Source organism: Nerophis ophidion, linkage group LG18 (genome assembly GCF_033978795.1).
Source record: "Nerophis ophidion isolate RoL-2023_Sa linkage group LG18, RoL_Noph_v1.0, whole genome shotgun sequence".
In the NCBI taxonomy this organism is placed as follows: Eukaryota; Metazoa; Chordata; class Actinopteri; order Syngnathiformes; family Syngnathidae; genus Nerophis; species Nerophis ophidion.
In genome coordinates this window covers 37,860,903-37,885,649 of record NC_084628.1, presented here as the reverse complement: position 1 = coordinate 37,885,649, position 24,747 = coordinate 37,860,903, and the positions used below count along the sequence as shown (strand labels likewise).

Genomic DNA, 24,747 nt, shown 5'->3' with positions numbered 1-24,747 from the left:
ATTACTTATGGAGGACATTTTGAATACATTGAGAACAGGAAGTGAACAAATGTTTTAGCAACTGCTATGTAAAAGAAAATGAGTAGGATTAAATAATCTCTGCTTCTTCCTACCTCTTTTCCAACATGTTGAATAGAGAAACTGGAAATCGTGATGCACAATTTGGGGAATTTTTTGGAAGAACACATAATTTTCTTTTTTTTTAGTTAAATTTGAGTTTATTTGGAACATGCGTGCGTACATGATACATCACACATGCATGCATACAACGTGATACATCACACATGCATGCATACAACATGATACATCACACATACATGCATACAACTCATGTTGTATGCATGCATGTGTGATGTTGTATTCATGCATGTGTGATGTATCATGTTGAATGCATGCATGTGTGATGTATCATGTTGTATGCATGTGTGATGTTGTATGCACGTGTGATGTTGTATGCATGCATGCATGCATGTGTGATGTAGCATGTTGTGTGCATGCATGTGTGATGTTGTATGTATATGTGATGTTGTATGCATGCATGCATGCATGTGTGATGTTGTATGCATGCATGCGTGATGTAGCATGTTGTATGTATGCATGTTCCAAATGAAATCAAACTCAACTTAAAAAAATAAAATATGTTCTTCCTAACATTCCCCAAAATGTGCAGTTCCCCTTTGGGGGAATACATGTCTGGTTTGTCAGGTTAAAGTCTGCCCATTAAAATTGAGCTGTACACACATGCATGCATACAACATGAGTTGTATGCATGCATGTGTGATGTATCATGTTGTATGTATGCATGTGTGATGTATCATGTTGTATGCATGCATGTGTGATGTATCATGTTGTATGCATGCATGTATGATGTATTCATGCATGTATGATGTATTCATGCATGTGTGATGTATCATGTTGTGTGATGTATCATGTTGTATGTATGCATGTGTGATGTATCATGTTGTATGCATGCATGTGTGATGTATCATGTTGTATGCATGCATGTGTGATGTATCATGTTGTATGCATGCATGTGTGATGTATCATGTTTTATTCATGCATGTGTGATGTATCATGTTGTATTCATGCATGTGTGATGTATCATGTTGTATGCATGCATGTGTGATGTATCATGTTGTATGCATGCATGTGTGATGTATCATGTTGTATGCATGCATGTGTGATGTATCATGTTGTATGCATGCATGTGTGATGTATCATGTTGTATGCATGCATGTATGATGTTGTATTCATGCATGTGTGATGTATCATGTTGTATGCATGCCTGTGTGATGTATCATGTTGTATGCATGCATGTGTGATGTATCATGTTGTATGCATGCATGTGTGATGTATCATGTTGTATGTATGCATGTGTTGTATGTATGCATGTGTGTTGTATCATGTTGTATGCATGCATGTGTGATGTATCATGTTGTATGCATGCATGTGTGATGTATCATGTTGTATGCATGCATGTGTGATGTATCATGTTGTATGCATGCATGTGTGTTGTATCATGCTGTATGCATGCATGTGTGATGTATCTTGTTGTATGCATGCATGTGTGATGTATCATGTTGTGTGCATGCATGTGTGATGTATCATGTTGTATGCATGCATGTGTGATGTATCATGTTGTATGCATGCATGTGTGATGTATCATGTTGTATGCATGCATGTGTGATGTATCATGTTGTATGCATGCATGTGTGATGTATCATGTTGTATGCATGCATGTGTGATGTATCATGTTGTATGCATGCATGTGTGATGTATCATGTTGTATGCATGCATGTGTGATGTATCATGTTTTATTCATGCATGTGTGATGTATCATGTTGTATTCATGCATGTGTGATGTATCATGTTGTATGCATGCATGTGTGATGTATCATGTTGTATGCATGCATGTGTGATGTATCATGTTGTATGCATGCATGTGTGATGTATCATGTTGTATGCATGCATGTGTGATGTATCATGTTGTATGCATGCATGTATGATGTTGTATTCATGCATGTGTGATGTATCATGTTGTATGCATGCATGTGTGATGTATCATGTTGTATGCATGCATGTGTGATGTATCATGTTGTATGTATGCATGTGTTGTATGTATGCATGTGTGTTGTATCATGTTGTATGCATGCATGTGTGATGTATCATGTTGTATGCATGCATGTGTGATGTATCATGTTGTATGCATGCATGTGTGATGTATCATGTTGTATGCATGCATGTGTGTTGTATCATGCTGTATGCATGCATGTGTGATATATCTTGTTGTATGCATGCATGTGTGATGTATCATGTTGTATGCATGCATGTGTGATGTATCATGTTGTATGCATGCATGTGTGATGTATCATGTTGTATGCATGCATGTGTGATGTATCATGTTGTATGCATGCATGCTTGATGTATCATGTTGTATGCATGCATGCGTGATGTATCGTGTTGTATGCATGCATGCGTGATGTATCGTGTTGTATGCATGCATGTGCGATGTATCTTGGTGTATGCATGCATGCGCGATGTATCATGTTGTATGCATGCGTGCATGTGTGATGTATCATGTTGTATGCATGCGTGCATGTGTGATGTATCATGTTGTATGCATGCGTGCATGTGTGATGTATCATGTTGTATGCATGGATGTTCCAAATGAACTCAAACTCAACTTAAAAAAAGAAAATAATGTGCTCTTCCTAAAATTCCCCAAATTGTGCAGTTCCTCTTTGGGGGAATACATGTCTGGTTTGTCAGGTTAAAGTCTGCCCATTAAAATTTGAATCTGTTATTGACCTTCCACTTCAATATACCAGCACACTGACAGAATGATGATGACAGCCCAGCCGGTGGCTACTAGGCAGTCCTTGTTTCGGGAAAATGCCTATCAATTTGTCCAAGCACTAACATGCACACATTCTGCTCGAACCCCTAACAGGAGCTCCTGAGCTTGTCCTTGTCAGTCACATTGTCATATCAAACACTTCCCTTCTCCATCAGCACCACAGTGCATGTGTCAGTCGTGATGAGGCTTCAGAGTCTGGCTGCTGCTTCCTCACGCATGCTCCACCACATCTGTGCATATTTTTTATCCCAACACCTTCTAGTTTAGCAGTTTGACATGTACAGCTCAGGATGACGCAGACAGATTCCCATCTGGTTTAAATCAAAAAGTCCCAAGAATATACAACAAGGAACCATTTTTGGTAACCTGATTCGAGTGTGTTTTTTTACCACCCAATTGGTAAAAAAAAATATTAATATGTCCATTTATAAAGTTTGGATGATAAAATAATATAAACACATTAAAAAAAAATTCCTGATCCATCATGTTCAATACTTTTCTGAGGTAAAATTTTGAAACGGCCTTTATTTTAGAACACATTCCCAAATCATGGGCTAAAAATCTTTTATTTTATAGGTTTTGTGTGTAGAATTATTATTATTTTTTTATTTAGCATTTAATGTTGAGCTGGTAATAACTGTGTTGTCCAGTTTTTTTTTTTTTTTTTTTACAGTGTCTTGTTTTCTTACGCCCCAATTTAAGTTTATTTCAGTTATCCTGTGTTTTTCTATCGTCAGGAAGTAGTCTTTGCTAAAGATGTCCGATAATGTCTTTTTTGCCGATATTTGATATTCCAATATTGTCCAACTCAACTGTCCAACCGATTCTAAAACCGATATAAACAGTTGTGGAATGAACACATTATTATGCCTCATTTTGTTATGATGCCCCGCTGGATGCAGTAAACAATGTAACAAGGTTTTCCAAAATAAATCAACTCAAGTTATAGAAAAAATGCCAACATGGCACTGCCATATTTGTTATTGAAGTCACAAAGTGCATAATTTTTTTTAACATGCCTCAAAAATGCAGCTTGGAATTTGGGAATTGCTCTCCCTGAGAGAGCATATGGAGGTTGAGGTGGGCGGGAGTATGGGGTGGGATTTTGGGGGTGTATATTGTAGCGTCCCGGAAGAGTTAGTGCTTCAAGGGGTTGTGGGTATTTGTTCTGTTGTGTTTATGTTGTGTTACGGTGCGGATGTTCTCCTGAAATGTGTTTGTCATTATTGTTTGGTGTGGGTTCACAGTGTGGCGCATATTTGTAACAGTGTTAAAGTTGTTTACACGGCCACCCTCAGTGTGACCTGTATGGCTGTTGACCAAGTATGCATTGCATTCACTTGTGTGTGGGCATAGCTATATATATTATGTGATTAGGCTGGCACGCAAATGCAGTGCCTTTAAGGCAAGCCCCCTATATTGTTGTCTCAGTAGAAATCCGTGTACCATTCCGTACAGCGATGTTTTAAAAAATCATAAATTTTACTCTTTGAAACCGATACCGATATTTTCCGATATTACATTTTAAAGCACTTATCGGCCGATAACATCGACAGTCCGATATTATCGGGCATCTCTAATCTTTGCTATTAAGATGAATGCACCAGTTTTGTCTTCTCTTGAGTCCTACAAAGTGTGCATTTTTATTTTACGAGAATTGGTACTCCGTTGTGACGACGGAACACCTATAAAAGTACCGAATTTGGTACCCATTCCTACACAAGTGCACAAAAAAGTTAACCACTGTAACAAAGAAACGTAACAAAACAATCTACTTCAACTTTGATACAATGATTAAAAATGTATAATTATAATTAATGAGATCCGTTGGTTTTTCTCCCTCCAAAGGTACAAAGGGTTTCTTCGTCAGGATTGTGAGACATGCTAATTTATATTCGTTATTTAAATTACATTTTAAAAATTTTGTTTTGGTGGTACAATAAATACTCATGTTTTCAAATAATGAATAATTGTGCTACTAATCGTGAGTTCAATATCAATTAAAAACAATTGTTATTATCATTTTTGCCATAATCGTCCAGCCCTACTAAGAGGTACCATTTCTAGTACCAGCTCAGCCAAGGTTTAGAGTGTGCTGAGCTAATAACATGTTAGCGGGGACATTGCTGGTCACAAGTGACCATGCACTAAACTCGTCTGATTTCTCAAACAGTTTGTCTCCAAATATTCATCTTTGTTTTTTAAAAAGTCAGAGTAACAAACCTGGGCTATACAATTTGAAACCAGATCTCTGGAGAGGGTGTGTGTGCAGGAGGGGACACTTCGTATCGCACACGCGTCAGTCTCAACGCGCGAGATATAACCCGGAAGCAGATACCGTTCAATAAAAATGTCATCGGGCGCCTTATCGTTCAGTTTATCCAGCAGCGCCAGTTCTGCTTACCAAAAGTGGCCCACTCGGCTCACCGCATACCATTTATGAATCTCAATTTGATTCATAAATTAAATAAAAAAATCCCGACTTTTTAACGCAGAAATTTCAGACTTTTTGACAGAAAAATGACAACTTTTTGACGGAAAAAAATCCCGACTTTTAACAGAGAGAAATTCCGACTTTTTGACAGAAAAAATCCCGACTTTTTGTCGGAAAAAATCCTCACTTTTCGGCAGAAAAAATCCCTACTTTGTGGCAGAAAAAAATACAGACTTTTTGACGAGAAAAATCACAACTTTTTAACACGAAAAAATCCTGACTTTTTGGCAGAAAAATTACCACTTTTTGATGGAAAAAAATACGGCTTTTTAACGGAAAAAATCCTGACTTTTAACAGAGAACAATCCAGACTTTTCGACAGAAAAAAATCCTGACTTTTTGACAGAAAAAATTCTGAATTTTTGGCAGAAAAAATCCCAACTTTTTGACAGAAAAAATCCAGACTTTTTGACAGAAAAAATCTAGACTTTGACAGAAAAATTCCTGACTTTTTGGCAGAAAAAATCCCTACTTTTTGGCAGAAAAAATTCCAACTTTGTGACAGAAAAAATTCTGACTTTGTGACAGAAAAAATCCAGACATTTTGACAGAAAAAAAACTCAGAACAGCAACACACTTCTTCTCCTTTCACAATAGCAGCGCTGTGCGCAACATTCGCTCTGACTGTGCTAAGAAAATAAAGGTTTCAGAAAAGTACTTCACGCAGGCATAATGTATTTAAAGCTTTTACAAAATATAATGCATTAACCTAAAATATTGGTCAAAATTGCCTTAAAATGTTTTGCAACAATGAAAGGATTTTTGCATTTTATTAAATTGTAATTTTGACACAAAAAGCACACACTCTTTAGTGGTAAAATAAGTGTAAAAAGTTAAATACTGAGTAAAAAAATAACCCTGAAAAACTGAATGTTATTTTTAAATTGTATTGCTATTGTTACTTTTAATGTATTGTTGTTACTAATATTATTATTTTACTTGTTCATATGTTGCTAATTTATATTCATTGTTATTTAAACTACATTTAAAAATTTAGTTTTGTTGGTACAATAAAAACTCATGTTTTCAAACAATGAATAATCGTGCTACTAATCGTGAGTTCAATATCAATAAAAAACAATTGTGATTATAATGTTTGCCATAATCATCCAGCCCCACTAAGAGGTACCATTTCTAGTGCCTGCTCAGCCAAGGTTTAAAGTGTGCTGAGCTAATACCATATTAGCGGGAACATTGCTGGTCACAAGTGACCTTGCACTAAACTAGTCCGATTTTTCAAATAGTTTGTCTCTAAATATGCATTCTCCAGCCCTTGGAAACCCCTTCATTGGATTATATTTGGTTTTTAAAAATTCAGACAAACACACCTGAGTTATGTGATTGAAAACCAGATCTCTGATGGGGGTGTGTGCGCAGGAGGGGACACTTCGTATCGCACATGCGTCTGTCTCAACGCGCGAGGTATAATCCGGAAGCACATACCTGTTCAATAAAAACGTATGCAACACTTGTTTGATTCATAAATTAAGTAAAAAATCCTGACTTTTTGACGGACAAAAATCCCGACTTTAACAGAGAAAAATCCTGACTTTCTGACGGAAAAAAATCCCGACTGTAACAGAGAAAAGTCCTGACTTTTTGACGGAAAAAAATCCTCACTTTAACTGAGAAAAATCCTGACTTTTTGACGGAAAAAAATCCTGACTTTAACAGAGAAAAATCCTGACTTTTTGACGGAAAAAATTACTACTTTTTAACAGAAAAATCAGGACTTTTTAACCAAAAAACGCATACTTTTTGACGGAAAAAAATCACAACTTTTTAACAGAGAAAAATCCTGACTTTTTGACAGAAAAATGCTGACCATTTGACGGAAAAAATCACAAATTTTATCAGAGAAAAATCCCGACTTTTTGACAGAAAAAAATCCTGACTTTAACAGAGAAAAATCCTGACTTTTTGACAGAAAAATGCTGACTTTTTGACGGAAAAAATTACAAGTTTTTAAAAGAAAATCAGGACTTTTTGATTGAAAAAAATCACAACTTTTTAACAGAGAAATTCCTGACTTTTTGACAGAAAAATGCTGACCATTTGACGGAAAAAATCACAACTTTTTATCAGAGAAAAATCACAACTTTTTGACAGAAAAAAATTCCGACTTTGTGGCAGAAAAAAATCCTGACTTTGTGGCAGAAAAAAATCCTGACTTTTGGCAGAAAAAAATCCCTACTTTGTGACAGTAAAATTCCTGATTTTGTGACAGAAAAAATCCAGACTTTCTGACAGAAACAATCCCCCCTTTGTGACAGAAAAAATCCAGACTTTTTGACGGAAAAAATCACGACTGTGTGACAGAAAAAATCCCGACTGTGTGACAGAAAAATCCAGACTTTTTGAAAGAGAAACCCTCTGAGTTACAAAACAGCTTTATTAATTTAGTTTTAACATTCATTTTACTTTCTTTTTTCCTTAATGGATCAAAACTTTACCCTTTCCAGTATTTTTTTTTCTATATTTGTGTTTAATAAGTTGTAGGTGTATTTATTTCAGTATAAAAGTGTGAAAAGTTTTTTGCTTCAGTCATGAAATTATAATAATGGTGTGCCAGGTCATACATAGATTACTTAACGCTTAAATCTCTAGAGTCTGCGTCAACTTCAAATTTCTCTGTCAATTGTACGTTTTTTTTTTTTTTTTTAGTGTTTTGTTTGTTTGTTTTCTGCCCTTTTTGTCAAAGCAAACTAAGTAGAAACTCATAGTCTCTCAGGGAGAGACTATGAGGGGGTATTGGCGTCCCGGAAAAATTTGTGCTGCAAGGGGTTCGGGGTATTTGTTCTGTTGTGTTGCGGTGAGGATGTTCCCCCAAAATGTGTTTGTCATTCTTGTTTGGTGTGGGTTGACATTGTGGCACATTTTTGTAACAGTGTTAAAGTTGTTTATACGGCCACCCTCAGTGTGACCTGTATGGCTGTTGACCAAGTATGCGTTGCATTCACTTGTGTGTGTGAAAAGCCGTAAATATTATTTGATTGGGCCGGCATGCAAAGGCAGTGCCTTTAAGGTTTATTGGCGCTCTGTACTTCTCCGTGTACACAGCGGCGTTTTAAAAAGTCATAAATTTTACTTTTCGAAACCAATACCGATAATTTCTGATATTACATTTTAAACCATTTATCGTCCGATATCGTCAGTCCGATATTATCGAACATCTCTAATAATAATACACCAAATTCATATAGTACTTTTTTCTAAGTACTCAAAGACGCTTTACATTAACAAAACAGAAGAAAACCAATTGGGGACTTTAAGTTGGCTGTTAGAAACCGCTATAAAAAACAAAAACTGCTTGTGTTAGTGGCGCGAAGCTGTAGGGGAAGCAAAAAAAATAAATTTTCCTAAAGAGACAAAACAAAACCACAACAACGTACGACTTTGAACATATTTTATTAAGACAAGTACTCTTCAGTTTTTTTTTTTTTTTTCCATTTGTAAAAATGTTTGCCAACCAATACAAAATATGCATGGCCATAACAGAAACAATTTCTTCACTGCACAAAAGAAAAATAGCCGCCTTGGTCAAGGAAGAATCTTTTAAGATTAACCCTCCCCCGAACCTTTCCCCCGGGTTCGTCGTTCAAATATCCAAGACTCGTTACAGATTGTACTCCATGTCACAGTAAATACACAATCTTTTTTTTCGCTTTGTCTATGATGATGAGGCTCAATGCAAACATTTGACCAAATAAACGTTACCGGATGAGCAAGGAACTTTTATAAACACTGACTGTACACGTGGTGTTTTTTCCGCTTAACAAATCTAGTTCTTTCTTTGTGATCTAGGTCTATGCAAAACCATATTTACTGTGACAGTGCACCATATTAATCAAGAACACACACACAGCTGAGAAATACATGTACATCTTGAAAGTTCATCACTGGTTTGAATAGCTGCGGTACTACAAGTACAGTAAATACTCGGGGCCGTTTACATTTGCAATCTACCTGAGATGCAAAAACACAACTATTAACACTCATGAACCTGAGAGAGTAAACACAAATATACTAATATACATCAAGTAGTAAAAAAAAAAAGACAAACAAAATAGGATTCGGGCGATGTGGCGTAAATTACATGGAGAAGTCATCCTTAGAAAAAAAGAAAAAAAAAGCAAGGCGGAAAACATGCATGATGACTTTTTCCATGACACCCAAAATCTCAAATCCAGAAAAAAAATTGACCTAAATTGTATTTTTATTATCATGTTGGCAGTGGATAGAGAAAATGAACACATACCTATTGAAATAGTCGAATGATGCAAAAAAATTTCAGGCCACAACAAATCCATTCATTCATTTTTTTTTACTGCTTTTCCAGTTGAGGACTTTGGGCGAGCTGGAGCCTATAGCTGGAGCCTATCCCAGGGGACTTTGGGCGAATGGCCGACTGCATCCTGGACAGCTCGCACCGATAAACCCATGGAGGCATGGAGGTGAGTCGAATGAGACACTATGTCATGCACTTTTGATTCATTAGAAAAAGTAATTAATTAAGAGGGAAAATGTTAAATATTGTGAACACTTAAAAAAAAAAAATTGTAATTCAAAAATATACTTTGGCATGCAAAATATATGTACTTTATAGAGATTTCAGATAATGGCTTTTTTGCCAATATTCCGATATTCTCCAACTCTTAATTACCGATTCCGATATCAACCGATACCGATATATACAGTCGGGGAATGAACACATTATTATGCCTAATTTTGTTGTCATGCCCCGCTGGATGCATGAAACAATGTAACAAGGTTTTCCAAAATAAATCAACTCAAGTTACGGAAAAAAAATGCCAATGCCAACATGGCACTGCCATATTTATTATTGAAGTCACAAAGTGCATTATTGTTTTTAACATGCCTCAAAACAGCAGCTTGGAATTTGGGATATGCTCTCGCTGAGAAAGCATGAGGAGGTTGAGGTGGGCGAGGTAGGGGATAGCGGGAGGTGTATATTGTAGCGTCCCGGAAGAGTTAGTGCTGCAAGGGGTTCTGGGTATTTGTTCTGTTGTGTTTATGTTGTGTTACGGTGCGGATGTTCTCCCGAAATATGTTTGTCATTCTTGTTTGGTGTGGGTTCACAGTGTGGCGCATACAGTGGGGCAAAAAAGTATTTAGTCAGCCACCGATTGTGCAATTCATTCTTTCCTTAACACGGATCAATCGTCCTGTCCCCTTAGCATAAAAACAGCCCCAAAGCATGATGTTTCCACCCCCATGCTTCACAGTAGGTATGGTGTTCTTGGGATGCAACTCAGTATTCTTCTTCCTCCACGGTATACTAGTTACTATGGCAATCCAATTAGTTACTATGGTAATCTAATTACTTACTATGGTAATCTAATTAGTTACTATGACAATCTAATTAGTTAGTATAGTAAACTAATTAGTTACCATGGCAATCTAATTAGTTACTATTGTAATCTATGTTTTAGGGGTAGCGGGGGTGTATATATTTTCAAGTATGTCATATACCTGTACATATGTTGTCAATATTCAGTGTTTTATCGGTCATAGTTAATTACATATGTTGTCAATATTCAGTGTTTAATCGGTCATAGTTAATATTGTTAATCCCAGATTCTTTATTTTCATGTACGTACTGGGTGTCTCATTCAGTAAAAAAAAATAAAATTCCATTCCCGTTTTTTAAGGCGGTCTGTCATAACGTTATTAGCATTTAATCAGACATTATTGTGAGGTTTTGTATTAGTGTTCCTAAAAATAGATATACCGGCACCCAGACACATTTTTTTTCGCTAAATTTGGCCCCCGAGGCAAAATAATTTTCCAGGCCTGTCGTACAGATTCTCAAATATGATTTTGTGCTGAAATTATTCAGCTATATCTCGCAGCAGACTTGAGCTTAATGAAAATAAGCATGATTGGAGTTGTTGTGGTCGTGTTTTTACAGTAAGCCTTTAGAAATTATTACAAATATGAAGAAAAAAATTGGTTCAATATTCCAAAAGTATTAAGGTTTTAGCAACTATTCACATAAGTAATATTCATTTATTCTACATCAGACCATGTTAATCTTTAAACGGGTGTCCTCACTTTCTATATCCACTGTACTTCCCTCACTCAGGCCTATCACACTTCCAAATAAATAACAATTACTCATCAAATTAACATTTGGAATCATCAATTTAATACATAATAAATACAACATCTCTGCTCATCCAAGCTTTTGTACAACACCACTGCAGCTGCTGATGCTAATACAGGTTTTATGGTGCGACGACGCCTTTTGTTTAGAAAGAGGACACAAATATACAAGATATACTTTGAAGTGTACATACCGATTCTGTACAACCAAGCGTATGCCTCGGAATGAAAGAAGGCACTACATACGTCCTTCCTTACCAGCGATACGTACCAGGAGGTGGCATTAAGGCAGTGGTTATCCTATATGTTTCAGTGTCGTAATAACTAGCAGGGACAGCCTTTATGTTCTGAAACATAAAGTGAAGGTTTGAGGTGGTTGGGCGACAGTAAGAATGTGATTTTTTTGGGGGGATTTTTTTTAAATTGCTTGACAACTTGATGGTGCAGTCAGCCTTTCAAGTTCAATCAAAGACAGCCTAAAGGTAACGTGTCAAAAAATTCACTTTTTCACTGATTCAATGCCATTTTCTCCTCTGGTTTATAAATGGCAGCAACAATGTGGAGCTGAGTCTAGTAATGTTGTCAATATTTTGGATCTGTCTGTCCCGTATTTGACATACCACAAACATGCAGCTTTGGAAAATGAAGCAATACGTTCATCCACACTGCGACAAATATTCAGAGTGAGTGTGCAAAGTGGACTTTTTTTTTATTAATGCTCACATGCGTAATTATCATATTGGGTAGAGCATGTGGGTGGTACGAAATGTGATGGATTTCATGTTTTAATATATTTTCATAGGATTTTTATGAGCGACTACCGGAGGGTATATATTTCTTCAAGTCATCTGTGAGACTCAACATAATCATCCTGCTGTCGACTGACAGGAAATCTTCAGACAATATTTGCTTTTGATCCGCCCATCTCTCGGGTAATAAATATCACACAATAATCCACAATTATTAATGAGAAAAGACACGGTGGGAGTTTTAACCATGTTGGAATGAACAAATCCTCCCCCTTGTATCTGATGAGGAGGAGCATGAATTTGGCGAAGTTAAGCACTGAGACCTAAATACCGTATTTTTCGGACTATAAGTCACATTTTTTTTTTTGGGCGATGGGTACGACATATTTTTCGGAGCTATTTGTGTTAAATTATTAACACATTACCGTAAAATATCAAATAATATTATTTGTTTCTTCCGCGAAAGAGACAAAGAAAATGTCAGCAATCTTCACACACACGTCAACCAATAAGAATTTGGCAGGGGAGGGTCATGGCAGAAGTGCATTGTTGGTCATGGAATGCTAACTGCTATATGCTACTGCCGTAGCTATTAAAATTGATCATTTCATCGTTGGCGGTAACCTATAAAAACTGAGAAGGGCTGAACGAAAATGGCACCGAAAAAGAAATTATGTACTGCAGATTACACAATATGCTCAGAGAGTATGGGGTATCGGACTGTTTTATTGTGGCGGTCCGCTCCCTGTATGATCAGTGCCAGAGCTTGGTCCACATTGCCGGCAGTAAGTCGAACACATTTCCAGTGAGGGTTGGACTCCGCCAAGGCTGTCCTTTGTCACCGACTCTGTTCATAACTTTTATGGACAGAATTTCTAGGCGCAGTCAAGGCGTTGAGGGGATCCGGTTTGGTGACCGCAGGATTAGGTCTCTGCTTTTTGCAGATGATGTGGTCCTGATGGCTTCATCTGACCGGGATGTTCAGCTCTCATTGGATCGGTTCGCAGCCGAGTGTGAAGCGACCGGAATGAGAATCGGCACCTCCAAGTCCGAGTCCATGGTTCTCGCACGGAAAAAGGTGGAATGCCATCTCCGGGTAGGGGATTAGACCCTGCCCCAAGTGGAGGAGTTCAAGTGCCTGGGAGTCTTGTTCACGAGTGCGGGAAGAGTGGATCATGAGATCGACGCGGCGTCTTCAGTAATGCAGACCTTGTACCGATCCGTTGTGGTGAAGAAGGAGCTGAGCCGGAAGGCAAAGCTCTCAATTTACCGGTCGATCTACGTTCCCATCCTCACCTATGGTCATGAGCTTTGGATCATGACCGAAAGGATAAGATCACGGGTACAAGCGGCCGAAATGAGTTTCCTCCGCCGTGTGGCGGGGCTCTCCCTTAGAGATAGGGTGAGAAGCTCTGTCATCTGGGAGGAACTCAAAGTAAAGCCGCTGCTCCTTCACATCGAGAGGAGCCAGATGAAGTGGTCCGGGCATCTGGTCAGGATGCCACCCGAACGCCTCCATGGGGAGGTGTTTAGGGCACGTCCAACCGGTAAGAGGCCACGGGGAAGACCCAGGACACGTTGGGAAGACTGTCTCCCGGCTGGCCTGGGAACGCCTCGGGATTCCTCGGGAAGAGCTAGACGAAGTGGCTGGGGAGAAGGAAGTCTGGGTTTCCCTGCTTAGGCTGTTGCCCCCGCGACCCAACCTCGGATAAGCGGAAGAAGATGGATAGATGGATGGATTACACAATATCAAATATTATATATCTCATTCGCGGAAGAGAATAAGAAATTGTCAGCAATCGTCACACACACGTCAACCAATAAGAATTCGGCGGGGGAGGGTCATGGGATGCTAACTGCTATATGCTATATGCTACTGCCGTAGCTATTAAAATGGATCATTTCATCGTTGGCGGTAATTTATAAAAACTGAGAAGGGCTGAACGAAAATGGCACCGAAAAGGAAATCATGTACAGATTGTAATGCAGATTACAAGATGGAAATAGTGAAATATGCAGCAGAAAACGACAAGAGGAAGCGGCGCATACCTTTGGAGTTGGCAGAGTTGTTTAGAAGCGACATCGAGGAAGAAGATTTCATGGGATTTATCGATTAGTAGTGACAGATTGTTTGGTAAAGGTATAGCATGTTCTATATGTTATAGTTATTTGAATGACTCTTACCATAATATGTTAGGTTAGGCACCTTCTCAGTTGGTTATTTATGCCTCATATAACGTACACTTATTCAGCCTGTTGTTCACTATTCTTTATTTATTTTAAATTGCCTTTCAAATGTCTATTCTTGGTGTTGGGTTTTATCAAATAAATTTCCCCCAAAAATGCGACTTATATATGTTTTTTTCCCTTTTTTAGTAAGCATTTTTGGCAGGTATACTCCGGAGCGACCTATAATCTGAAAAGTACAGTATATGTTGGGTTTTTTTTTTACGCTAAAAATGAACCAAACTGTAACCTTAAAACCAACGTACCTCCCCAAAGAGTGGAGCATATTGTATTTTTGATCAGGCAAGTGGAAGTACGAATAATTACATTTTGGGACCACTGCCTTGAAAAATGAAGGAAAAGATTGACTGATGAAAGTAGCAAGATTGGAATGTTGTTTTATTTCGGACCACATGTTAATCTAGTGCATTTTGCAATTCTAACGTTCTCCGATGATCATTTCAAAACATCCAACTTGACAAAACTATTGACGATCAATACTGAACATTTGCACTCGCGGTGCATCACAGCAGTGCCACTTTACACAAACAGTATACCTAAAATCACCTCATAGCTATCGAGAGTAAACCGCTTTCTTCAAATCTGCACAGACGACTCAATAAAAATCAAAAACAACGGACTCGCCAGCCACTTTATTCGGTAAAAAAACTGACAACTTTGAAGCAAGATGCCACACCTCACTTAGAATTCGTCAGTTTTTTAATTTTCTAGATTTTTTCTGGTCCTAAAGGAAGCATTTTCAAGGATGCACATGGCTAAATAAACAAAAAAAAATCTAAATACTACAGTAGACTCCTCTACTGTAGTATTTAGATTTTTAGATTTCAGAGCAGGCCGTTGAGTATCATGGCCACTGATTGGCTCAGCCTCTGTCAGGCACCATTACAATATTGGATCAAAAGAGTGTAACGGTGATTAAAGGTTGTTATTTTATATCTATATGTCTCTTAAACTGACTTTTTATGCTCTAGCAATTAAAATATTTGACTAATGATTCCTACTAGTTTTTTTGGAACCAATTAACAGCGATAAATGAGGGATGACCATACATTAAATTGAAAAAATAATAATAATTCTAGGGGATCCAGCAGGTCTTAAAAGGTCTCTAGGGATGATGTAAAGTAACTGCCTTTGTCCGACGATGATAAGGTGTACACTGCAAAAAGTCAGTCTTCAAAAACAAGAAAAAAAAATACAAAAATGAGGGGTATTTTACTTGAACTTAGCAATATTATCTACCAATAGAACAAGAAAATTCGGCTTATCAAGACTTTTTAAAACAAGTAAAATGAGCTAACCTCAATGAACCCCAAAATACCTTAAAATAAGTATATTCTCACTAATAACAAGTGCACTTTTCTTGGTAGAAAAAAAAATATGAGACCTTTTTGCTCAATATGTTGAAAAATATTGTTAAATGAAGTAAATGCTAGTGCCATTATCTTGAAATAATGATATTAAATTTCTTGAAACCAGCAAACTTATACTAAAAACTCATTTAATGTTCTTAATGAAAAGCCAACAAGGCAAGCGCTTGTTACTCTCAGGGTCTCCTAGCCGCTCAGGCAAATCATACGGTCTAAAAATGCATTTTTCCATCGACAACATGACATCATCGCGCGTGCTCTTGCAGTCAATTAGTGCGCATATATACAGCCCGGCCAAAATTGTAATTTTGAACAATTCATCTGAATGTGCACGAACCTTTTCTTTTGAAAATTGTTAAAAATGTCACATGTTTAAATATTAACTGTCAGTTTACTGTACTCTGCCAACTGTACTACTATAGGAGTACCTATTTTCTACTGTTTCATTGAAAAAAAAAAGCAAAGGGATGTCATCTGTTTTAATTATGAGAAGTCTTTTTTCATGCTTGAAATAGGAAAGTATTACTTTTAAAAAAAGTAGTTTTATACTTGTGAGTGTAGATCACACGGCTTTGCAACACTTGATATTGTAGTTTCAAGCATGTTTTACTCAATATAGGTCATAACATCTCAGCAACAAGCTGTAATATCTTACTGAGATAATTTAGGGCCAAAACCCTTAAAACAATTACAACACTTTTAACATAAAATCTGCTTAGTGAGAAAAATGATCCTATCAGACAGAAAACAAGCAAATATCACTCTTATTTGAGATATTTAAGCTTACTTAGATTTCAGTTTTTGCGGTGTAGATTGCACAGTACAGTACATATTCCGTACAATTGACCACTAAATGGTAACACCCGAATACGTTTTTCAACTTGTTAAAGTCGGGGTACACATTTATCAATTCATGGTACGATGAATGATGGTTGATGACACAGCTTTGTAACAGTTCCATGTTTTACTCAATATAGGTCATAACATTTCTGCAACAAGCTGTAATATCTTACTGAGATCATTTAGGGCTAAAACCCTTAAAACGAGTAAAAACTCTAACATAAAATCTGCTTAGTGAGAAGAATTATCTTATCGGACAGAAAATAAGCAAATATCCCCATTATTTGCGAAATTTCGTCTTACTTAGGTTTCAGTTTTTGCAGTCTACCTAATAAAGTGGCTTTTTGTCAGCATGTAAACCCGAAACACCCGGCAGACATTTTTGAGCAGCAAGAGTTATGAAATCACAGCAAGAGCTGGCCTCTGGTCCGTTAGATATGAATGTGTTGACACTGTGTCCAGGTTGTTAACCTTTAAGATGACTTGCAAAAAAAAAAATCTTTAAGATGACTTGCAAATAAAAAAAAAAACGTTAAAAAAAAAAACCCAATGATGATGAGTATTATATTTGTGCAAGGCGACAAACTCCAAGCTCGCACGCACACACACACACACACACACACAGGCCACGATCATCTTGCCCAAAACAGTCCATGTTAAAATATCTAAAGCAACAAGCATGTGGGAGGGACAAAAGAAATAGAACAAGGCACAAAATTGTCTGTAAAATAAAGAAACTGTACATAATATCTCGGCCCCAGCAGTCCAGAAAGGGTTTAGAAAGGAGACTCTTCTTAACATGTGGCCATGCCAGTCCCAGGTCATCCTCATTAAGTCTGGCCCCTCCCCCTAACAATCAACCTAATCAAAGTTTGACCCAATAGCTCCACTTTTTTACTTTTAGATGTAATACTCCTTTTTCTCATCTGTGTTGTTGTGTCCACCCTCGGCGTTGATGATGGCCGTGTCGGCGTCGGCGGCGTCGTCCGCTCCTTTGGCTTCGTGCGTGAAGTAGGTGCCTGCACATGAACGCCGGTATTAAAAAAATGCGACTCCATCCCACCGCACAGCAAAACAAGGCTTAAACCGAGAGATGAGTTCATGATCAAGTACGATTGGCCACGCGTTACCTTTGTGTCTGGCAAAGTATCGACCAAGGACAATGAGCGCGCAGAGGATGGCAAACATCACTACGGCAACCACCCCGCCGATGACGGCGTGGTCGATTTTGGGCGGCGCCCCCTCGCCGGCTCGAGAGTCTGAAAAGACAGTAGCAAATTGACCACGTGTGAATCAAACAGTCAGCTTCACTTGTAATTTGCCTTCATCAATCACATGTATACAGTAAACAATGGCTTGGAATATAACACATACCATGTCTTAAATATGGAGAGGCAGCATAAACATTAGGGGTGGTAGAAAGTTGACATACATCATGTCATGGCTGTCTTGAGTTTCCAATCATTTCTGCAACTCTTATTTTTTTGTGATCACAAACAACATTCATGAAGTATGGTTCTTTTATGAATTTATTATGAGTCTACTGAACATGTGAGCAAATCTGCTGGGTCAAAAGTATACATACAGCAATGTTAATATTTGCTTACATGTCACTTGGCAGGTTTCACTGCAATAGGGTGCTTTTGGTAGCCGCCCACAAGCTTCTGCTTGAATTTTTGACCACAAAATTGGTGCAGTTCAGCAAAATGTGTTGGTTTTGTAATATGGACTTGTTTCTTCAGCATTGTCCACACGTTTAAGTCAGGACTTTGGGATGTCCATTTTAAAACCTTGACGGTAGGAATGGTGTTCCTGGGATTAAAGGCCTCACTTTTTCTCCACCTATTGCTGGGTATGTTAGCCAAACAGCTCAATTTTAGTTTCATCTGACATCACATGGACAAAGATAAGACCTTCTGGAGGGAAGTTCTGTGGTTAGATGAAACAAAAATTTAGATAAATCGCGATTTTTATATATTCTGATTAGGCCTGGGGGATACAGCCTTTTTAATATCTCGATATAAGCGGTAGAAAATGGATGGATGGATATTTTTAGGCCATGTCACGATACACCATATATATCTGGATATTTTGCCTTAGCCTTGAATGAGCACTCGATGCATATAATCACAGCAGTATGATGATTCTATGTGTCTACATTAAAACATTCTTCTTCATACTGCATTAATATATGCTACTTTTAAACTTTCATGCAGAGAGGGAAATCACAACTAAGTCAATTTAGCAAAAGTGTATTTATTAAACAGTTATTAAGCTGTGGCACAAACATTCATGTCATTTCAAAACAAAGTGCAAGATTGTCAATACATTTTAAAACAAGCTTTTGCACTTTTGTGCATGATGTCACTAAGATGACATATCAAAACAACACTAAAGTAAAGTGCACTTTTTGTACAGAACGATAAAGTGCACTTTTGTGCAAGATGTCACAAGATATTCAATAACTGTCACATAAAAATTAGCTGCATAATAGGAAATCAAATAGTGTATGTCCTTCGTTATGTGGTAGGTTCCTGCGGACGTTATCTCCTTTTGTATTTGACTATTTTTTTCATACGGTATTGATCTGGAACTGGTTGCCTTGGCATTTTGTTGGTGTGGCACCGAACGGAGATGTTGACATGCGGAGTAAGAACTCTTCCTTCTCTAGCAAGTGACTTTTCAAATGATGCTACATATTAGCAGTAATGCTACTTTTGGTTGCAACATTTTTCCCGCACACTTGACATATTACAGTTGTCTGTTCGACATATTCCCACTTGAAGCCAAACCACCGCCAGACAATGGACCCCTTGTGTTTTTCTTGGGAATTAATTCTTCGTTAATTTCTTACCAGATTCGCATTTTCTTTCTTTCGTATTACCACTCGCACGGCTCTGCTAGCATCACAGCTAACGTTACCCATGCTGTTACCTCTCTTCTCCGCAATGTACAGTATGTGATGTATGACGTGACAGTATGGGAAGTATGTAAGGAGGTGCGCTTGTTTTATTTGAGAAGGAGAGACAAGAAAGAGTGAGAAGAGCCCGCAGCTAAAAGCAACTGTGTGAGAACATATACTCCAATATCACCATATAGTCATTTCTATATCGCAAAGAAACAAACCTGCGATATATCGAGCCCTAATTTCAATGCGTAAAAAGACTCACAAAATGTGGTAACACCAACACTGCTTGACAGTTTAACAAAATAAGTCACACTTATATTCTGTAACATTCACGGTTTTAGAAAAAGTGCAAAGGTAGAAATATTCCAAATAACCTCTTGTATACAATGCAAACATAAATAATGCCTCTAAAAAAGTTAATTATATTTCAACAAAACAAAGCAAACAAGCTCTCGCCCTGTAGCGTCCATATGGACTTGTTGAAGCCATTCTGCCTTTTATATCATTAGCGCATTTCAAAGCTTCAAATCTTCAGCGTCACAAGGAATGCCAAAAGTCCCACTAAGCAACATGGATAGTAACAGAAAATTTTTTTATTTTTGTTTGTGGACTTTGTTTGAACTGAGAGCTTGTGTGTGTGTGAGACAATGTTAATTGTTGAAAAGAACTGGACCGTGGTCTTAGTACTGTAGGAGTCATGTTGCTATGTGACATTTACAATAAATCTGTCTGAGCAGAGGTTTGGGCGTGGGCGTGTGAGTGAGTGAGTGATATTTGTGTGTGCCCATGTATAGGATGTGGCTCTTTGCAGTAACACGGTAAAAAAAAAGTGGCTCTTTGACTGGTTGGCCACCCCTGAATTGTAGATTTTAAACCAATATCATTTTACAGTAGGACTGCAGGTATCAATTATTGTATTTATCATGTAATCTATGGATTAGTTTGTTTGATTAATCGAGTAATTGTATATTAGTGTTTCCCCCAGAAATTTCTTTAGTTAAGGCGGTGTCTCTTCAGGGGGGAGGGTCGGTGGACGGACGGACGGGGAAAGGGCTAGGTGTAAGGAACAGTGTAATCTGGCCTGTCACTACCGTCACGTCTCCATCTCATCGCTGCTACCACAGCCTGGGGGGGACGACGACTATAGACTACAGGCTGTAGTGTAGTAGGCCGGCTTCGTCGTGTAAAGAAGCCTACAACTTTAGGTTGTGTTTTCCACTATGTATGCTGAATGGCTGAATGGCCTTATATCTTGATATTTTTTCCGTAAAGTAAAAACAAAACAGTCCCAGTTACCTGAGATACTAAGTATGTCATTGTTTTGACAAATATTGACTTACCTAGACAAAATAATGACTAAGTCAAATTAATAACTTACTGTAGATGAGCGTTTGCAATAAGCGTTTGAAAAAAAGAGTTAAAAGCGGGGCCACATGCTGACATATGCTCAACTCTTCATGCTTAATTTATTACAGCATTTGGGAAGCCTGTAGTTGATTTTTTTATCAACATGTGATAGCAGGGACCCTTGCATTCAAAACTAAGCTGTTACATTACTAATTATTAATGTAACGATAGCTGAAAATAGTACAATAGCAATAGGAGAACACCATGGAGTTCATGTAGGCTTTATGATGCACTCACATTATTATATCAACTATCAGAGACAGAAACTCTTCATTTAACATAATGTTCTTTTTAATGCTTCAACACAGCTCAATCTATACAGAAAAAGGTAAAGTGAAATAACTTTTTTGTAGGTCAATTATGCTTGTCTTTTCTCAGACACAGGGCTTTGCTGTCCGTAACACACACACACACACACACACACACACACACACACACACACACACACACACACACACACACACACACACACACACAAATGTACACCGCAAAATGAGCTAACGTTATGCTAAATGTTAATTAACCTTCACCTCAAGGACTGCGAGCGAGCTGAGCTGCCGCTTATGTTTGTAGAATGACAACAGGCTCATAGTGATCTTACTAGTAGTTGACTTGGAAGTTTTTATTATAATTTGGGGAGAGTCCGCTGCATTATGCTCACCTGCTAAACACCTTTCTGCTCACTCCACCGTCTGTCCTCTCTGCCTGCTCGAGCACTGACTACATGCGCTCTAAATACGCACTGCCGATTGGCTGTTACCGCTCTGCGTGTAACCAATCAGATGGTTGTGTGGGTGGGACAATGCTGGGTGTGCAGAGAGTACTGACAGAGACAGAACGAAGCGGAGCAGCTTGTTAAAACCGTAGCTTAGGCGGTGGCTCTTTGTTGTTAAGGCAGCCGCCTTAGCAACAAAGCGCTGCGGAAAACCCTGGATATAACAATAGTTATATCCATTATAATAATAGTTGAAATAAACAACAGTATTTTTTTGTTTGCCCTAACATGGCCATCAATAAGAAACAAAAGAATTGGGGTTAGGTCAAGCAAAAAAATACTGTTGTTTATTTCAACTATATAAGGGAATTAAGTGTGTTATATCCGATTAATCAAACAAACTAATCCATAGATTACATGATAACTACAAAAAATGATACCTGCAGTCCTACTGTAAAATGCCCATCATTACATTAAAATTGCACTTTTAACATGTGTGCTTTAATCTTTTCATTTTTATTTGTAATAACAATCTGTCCGATCTTCGCCGCCACACAGATCACGGCACCCACACACCATTTATAGTTCCAGCCACTCCATGCGGTTTGAATTTAATAAATTCTTATTAGTTATACTCACTAAACAATTAATTGTAGCAACAGTAATAAATAAATAAGTCAACGCTTTGAAAACAAATCTAGTCATTCCATTTAATTGATTAATAATTGCTGCCTATTTTACACAGCGATACAGTTGGAAGTAGCAGCTATTTAAATAACAGACTGACGAAAGATAAAACTGTTATTTTTCCTCCAAGCGACGTCTCGTGACCTAACCACAAAGAAGTGCAGCTCAAAGAAATGCCATCTTATGTTGTTTACTGATCCTACAATGACACTATTTTTTTTTCTCCCAGGGGGATGCTAAATGTGTTAACTTATTAAACTAAAGCACCCACAAATAGACTATTAAAGCATTTAGTTTGTCTTTGCAAAAGACTCTGTGAACCCATGCAGGGACTGTGTTTCAAAGTGACAATGGTGCTGCGTGGTCTTTTTCTTCTCAATGTGTCTCCTTTCAGAGCGTCAAGTACAGTCTGATTGTGTGTGAGAACATTCTAATGAAACATTCATTCACACATCACACAGCTGCAAAGATAGAGCTGCATCATGTCTCTGTTCAGTCGGAGCCATGGTAACTGGCATATTCTAATTAAAGCTACAGTATGGAAGTCATTTACCTGTAAAACCGATAAACCAGATTGTAATGACGAAAATATTCTCCGTTAATGGCAGAACAACCCCAAATCGTCAACTTTAGCAGTCATGCTGTTAGTGCACAGGTGTCAAACTCAAGGCCCGGGGGCCAGATCTGGCCCGCGACATCATTTTATCTGGCTTGGATATGATATGTGTCTATAAAGTACTTAATATTTTCTCACTAAATGTACCGTGTTTTTCGGACTATAAGTCACAGTTTTTTTCATAGTTTGGCCAGGGGTGCGACTTATACTCGGGAGCAACTTATGTGTGAAATTATTAACACATTACCGTAAAATATCAAATAATATTATTTATCTAATTCACGTAAGAGACTAGACGTATAAGATTTCATGGGATTTAGCGATTAGGAGTGACAGATTGTTTGGTAAACTTATAGCATGTTCTATATGTTATAGTTATTTGAATGACTCTTACCATAATATGTTAGGTTAACATACCAGACACCTTCTCATTTGGTTATTTATGCCTCATATAACGTACACTTATTCAGCCTGTTGTTCACTATTCTTTATTTATTTTAAATTGCCTTTCAAATGTCTATTCTTGGTGTTTGGTTTTATCAAATAAATTTCCCCCAAAAAATGCGACTTATACTCCAGTGCGACTTGTATATGTTTTTTTCCTTCTTTATCATGCATTTTCGGCAGGTGCGACTTATGCTCCGGAGCGACTTATACTCCAAAAAATACTGTAGTTGATTTTTTAACAAAATTACTACAGTATATTATCATACTTTCCAAACATGTTTTTATCTAAATAAAAATATTTTACTTTACAGCAAAGTACCCATCAAATGAATAAAAATGACAATACTTTTACGTTGTCTTTTACAGCATATTACTGTCACTTGAAAAAAATGATTACTGTGCCAATTTTTGACAATTGTTTTTTTCACGGTGTTTTCCTGTAAATTAAAGGACGGTATATTAGTTTTTTACGATAGAAAAACTGGCAGCTAAGTTTCCAGAATAAAAAAAAAAACTTCGTACTGTTTTTCCAGTGCCAATTTAACTAAAAAATTTTGGCAACTAAGCTGCCAGCTTTTAAAAAAAATATAAAAAAAATAAATAGATATAAAAAAATGAAATAGAAATACAAAAACTTGTACTGTTTTTCCATTTACCATAAAATGTTGTACGAAAAAACAAAAAGTTTGTAAATGTAAAGTTTTCTCTGTAAAATCGACAGTCTACTTAAAACAACTAAAAATGAAATCCAGAGGCAAATTAATACATTATTCGCTTTTTTGTCTAAATTAACTACTTAACTTTACAACAAACTACCCATCAAATAAATAAAACTGACACTACATTTGACGTTGTTCTTAACAGCTTATTTCTGTCAATAAAAAAAAACCTCCTACTGTTTTTTGCGTAAAATTCTGTTGACTGAGCTGTCAGTTTTTGACTGTAAAATATATGGTTGTTGTTTTTACAGTGTATTACTGTACATCGAAAGACGGTACATTTGTTTTTACGGTAGAAAAACTGGCAGATAAGTTGCCAGAATAAAAAAGCAACTTGTTTTGTTTTTCTATTTGTTGAAAAAACGAATGTAAAGTTAGCACAAAAATTCTGGCAACTAAGCTTCCAGCTTTTAAAAAAAATAAAATAAAAATAGCGGTACTGTTTTTCCATTTACCATAAAATGATATAAAAAAACAAAACAGAAAATTACAGAAAATGTTTGTAAATGTAGTTTTCACTTTAAAATCTACAGTCTACTTAAAACAATTTATATAACTAAAAATGAAA

The 24,747-nt window shown here is 37.2% G+C and overlaps 1 protein-coding gene across 2 annotated transcripts in view; it reads right to left on the bottom strand.

Annotated features, from left to right (window-relative positions):
* Nucleotides 1–8,740: 8,740 nt before the first annotated feature.
* The window catches only part of cadm1b (cell adhesion molecule 1b), a 687,646-nt gene continuing 671,639 nt past the window's right edge, over nt 8,741–24,747 (bottom strand). For both annotated transcript variants that reach the window (XM_061878075.1, XM_061878076.1), the window contains 2 exons: nt 17,811–17,939; nt 8,741–17,699 (listed from right to left, as the gene is read on the bottom strand). In XM_061878075.1, coding sequence (XP_061734059.1) covers nt 17,581–17,699; nt 17,811–17,939 — 248 coding nt within the window. In that variant the 3' untranslated portion in view covers nt 8,741–17,580. The remainder of the gene's footprint in view (nt 17,700–17,810; nt 17,940–24,747) is intronic.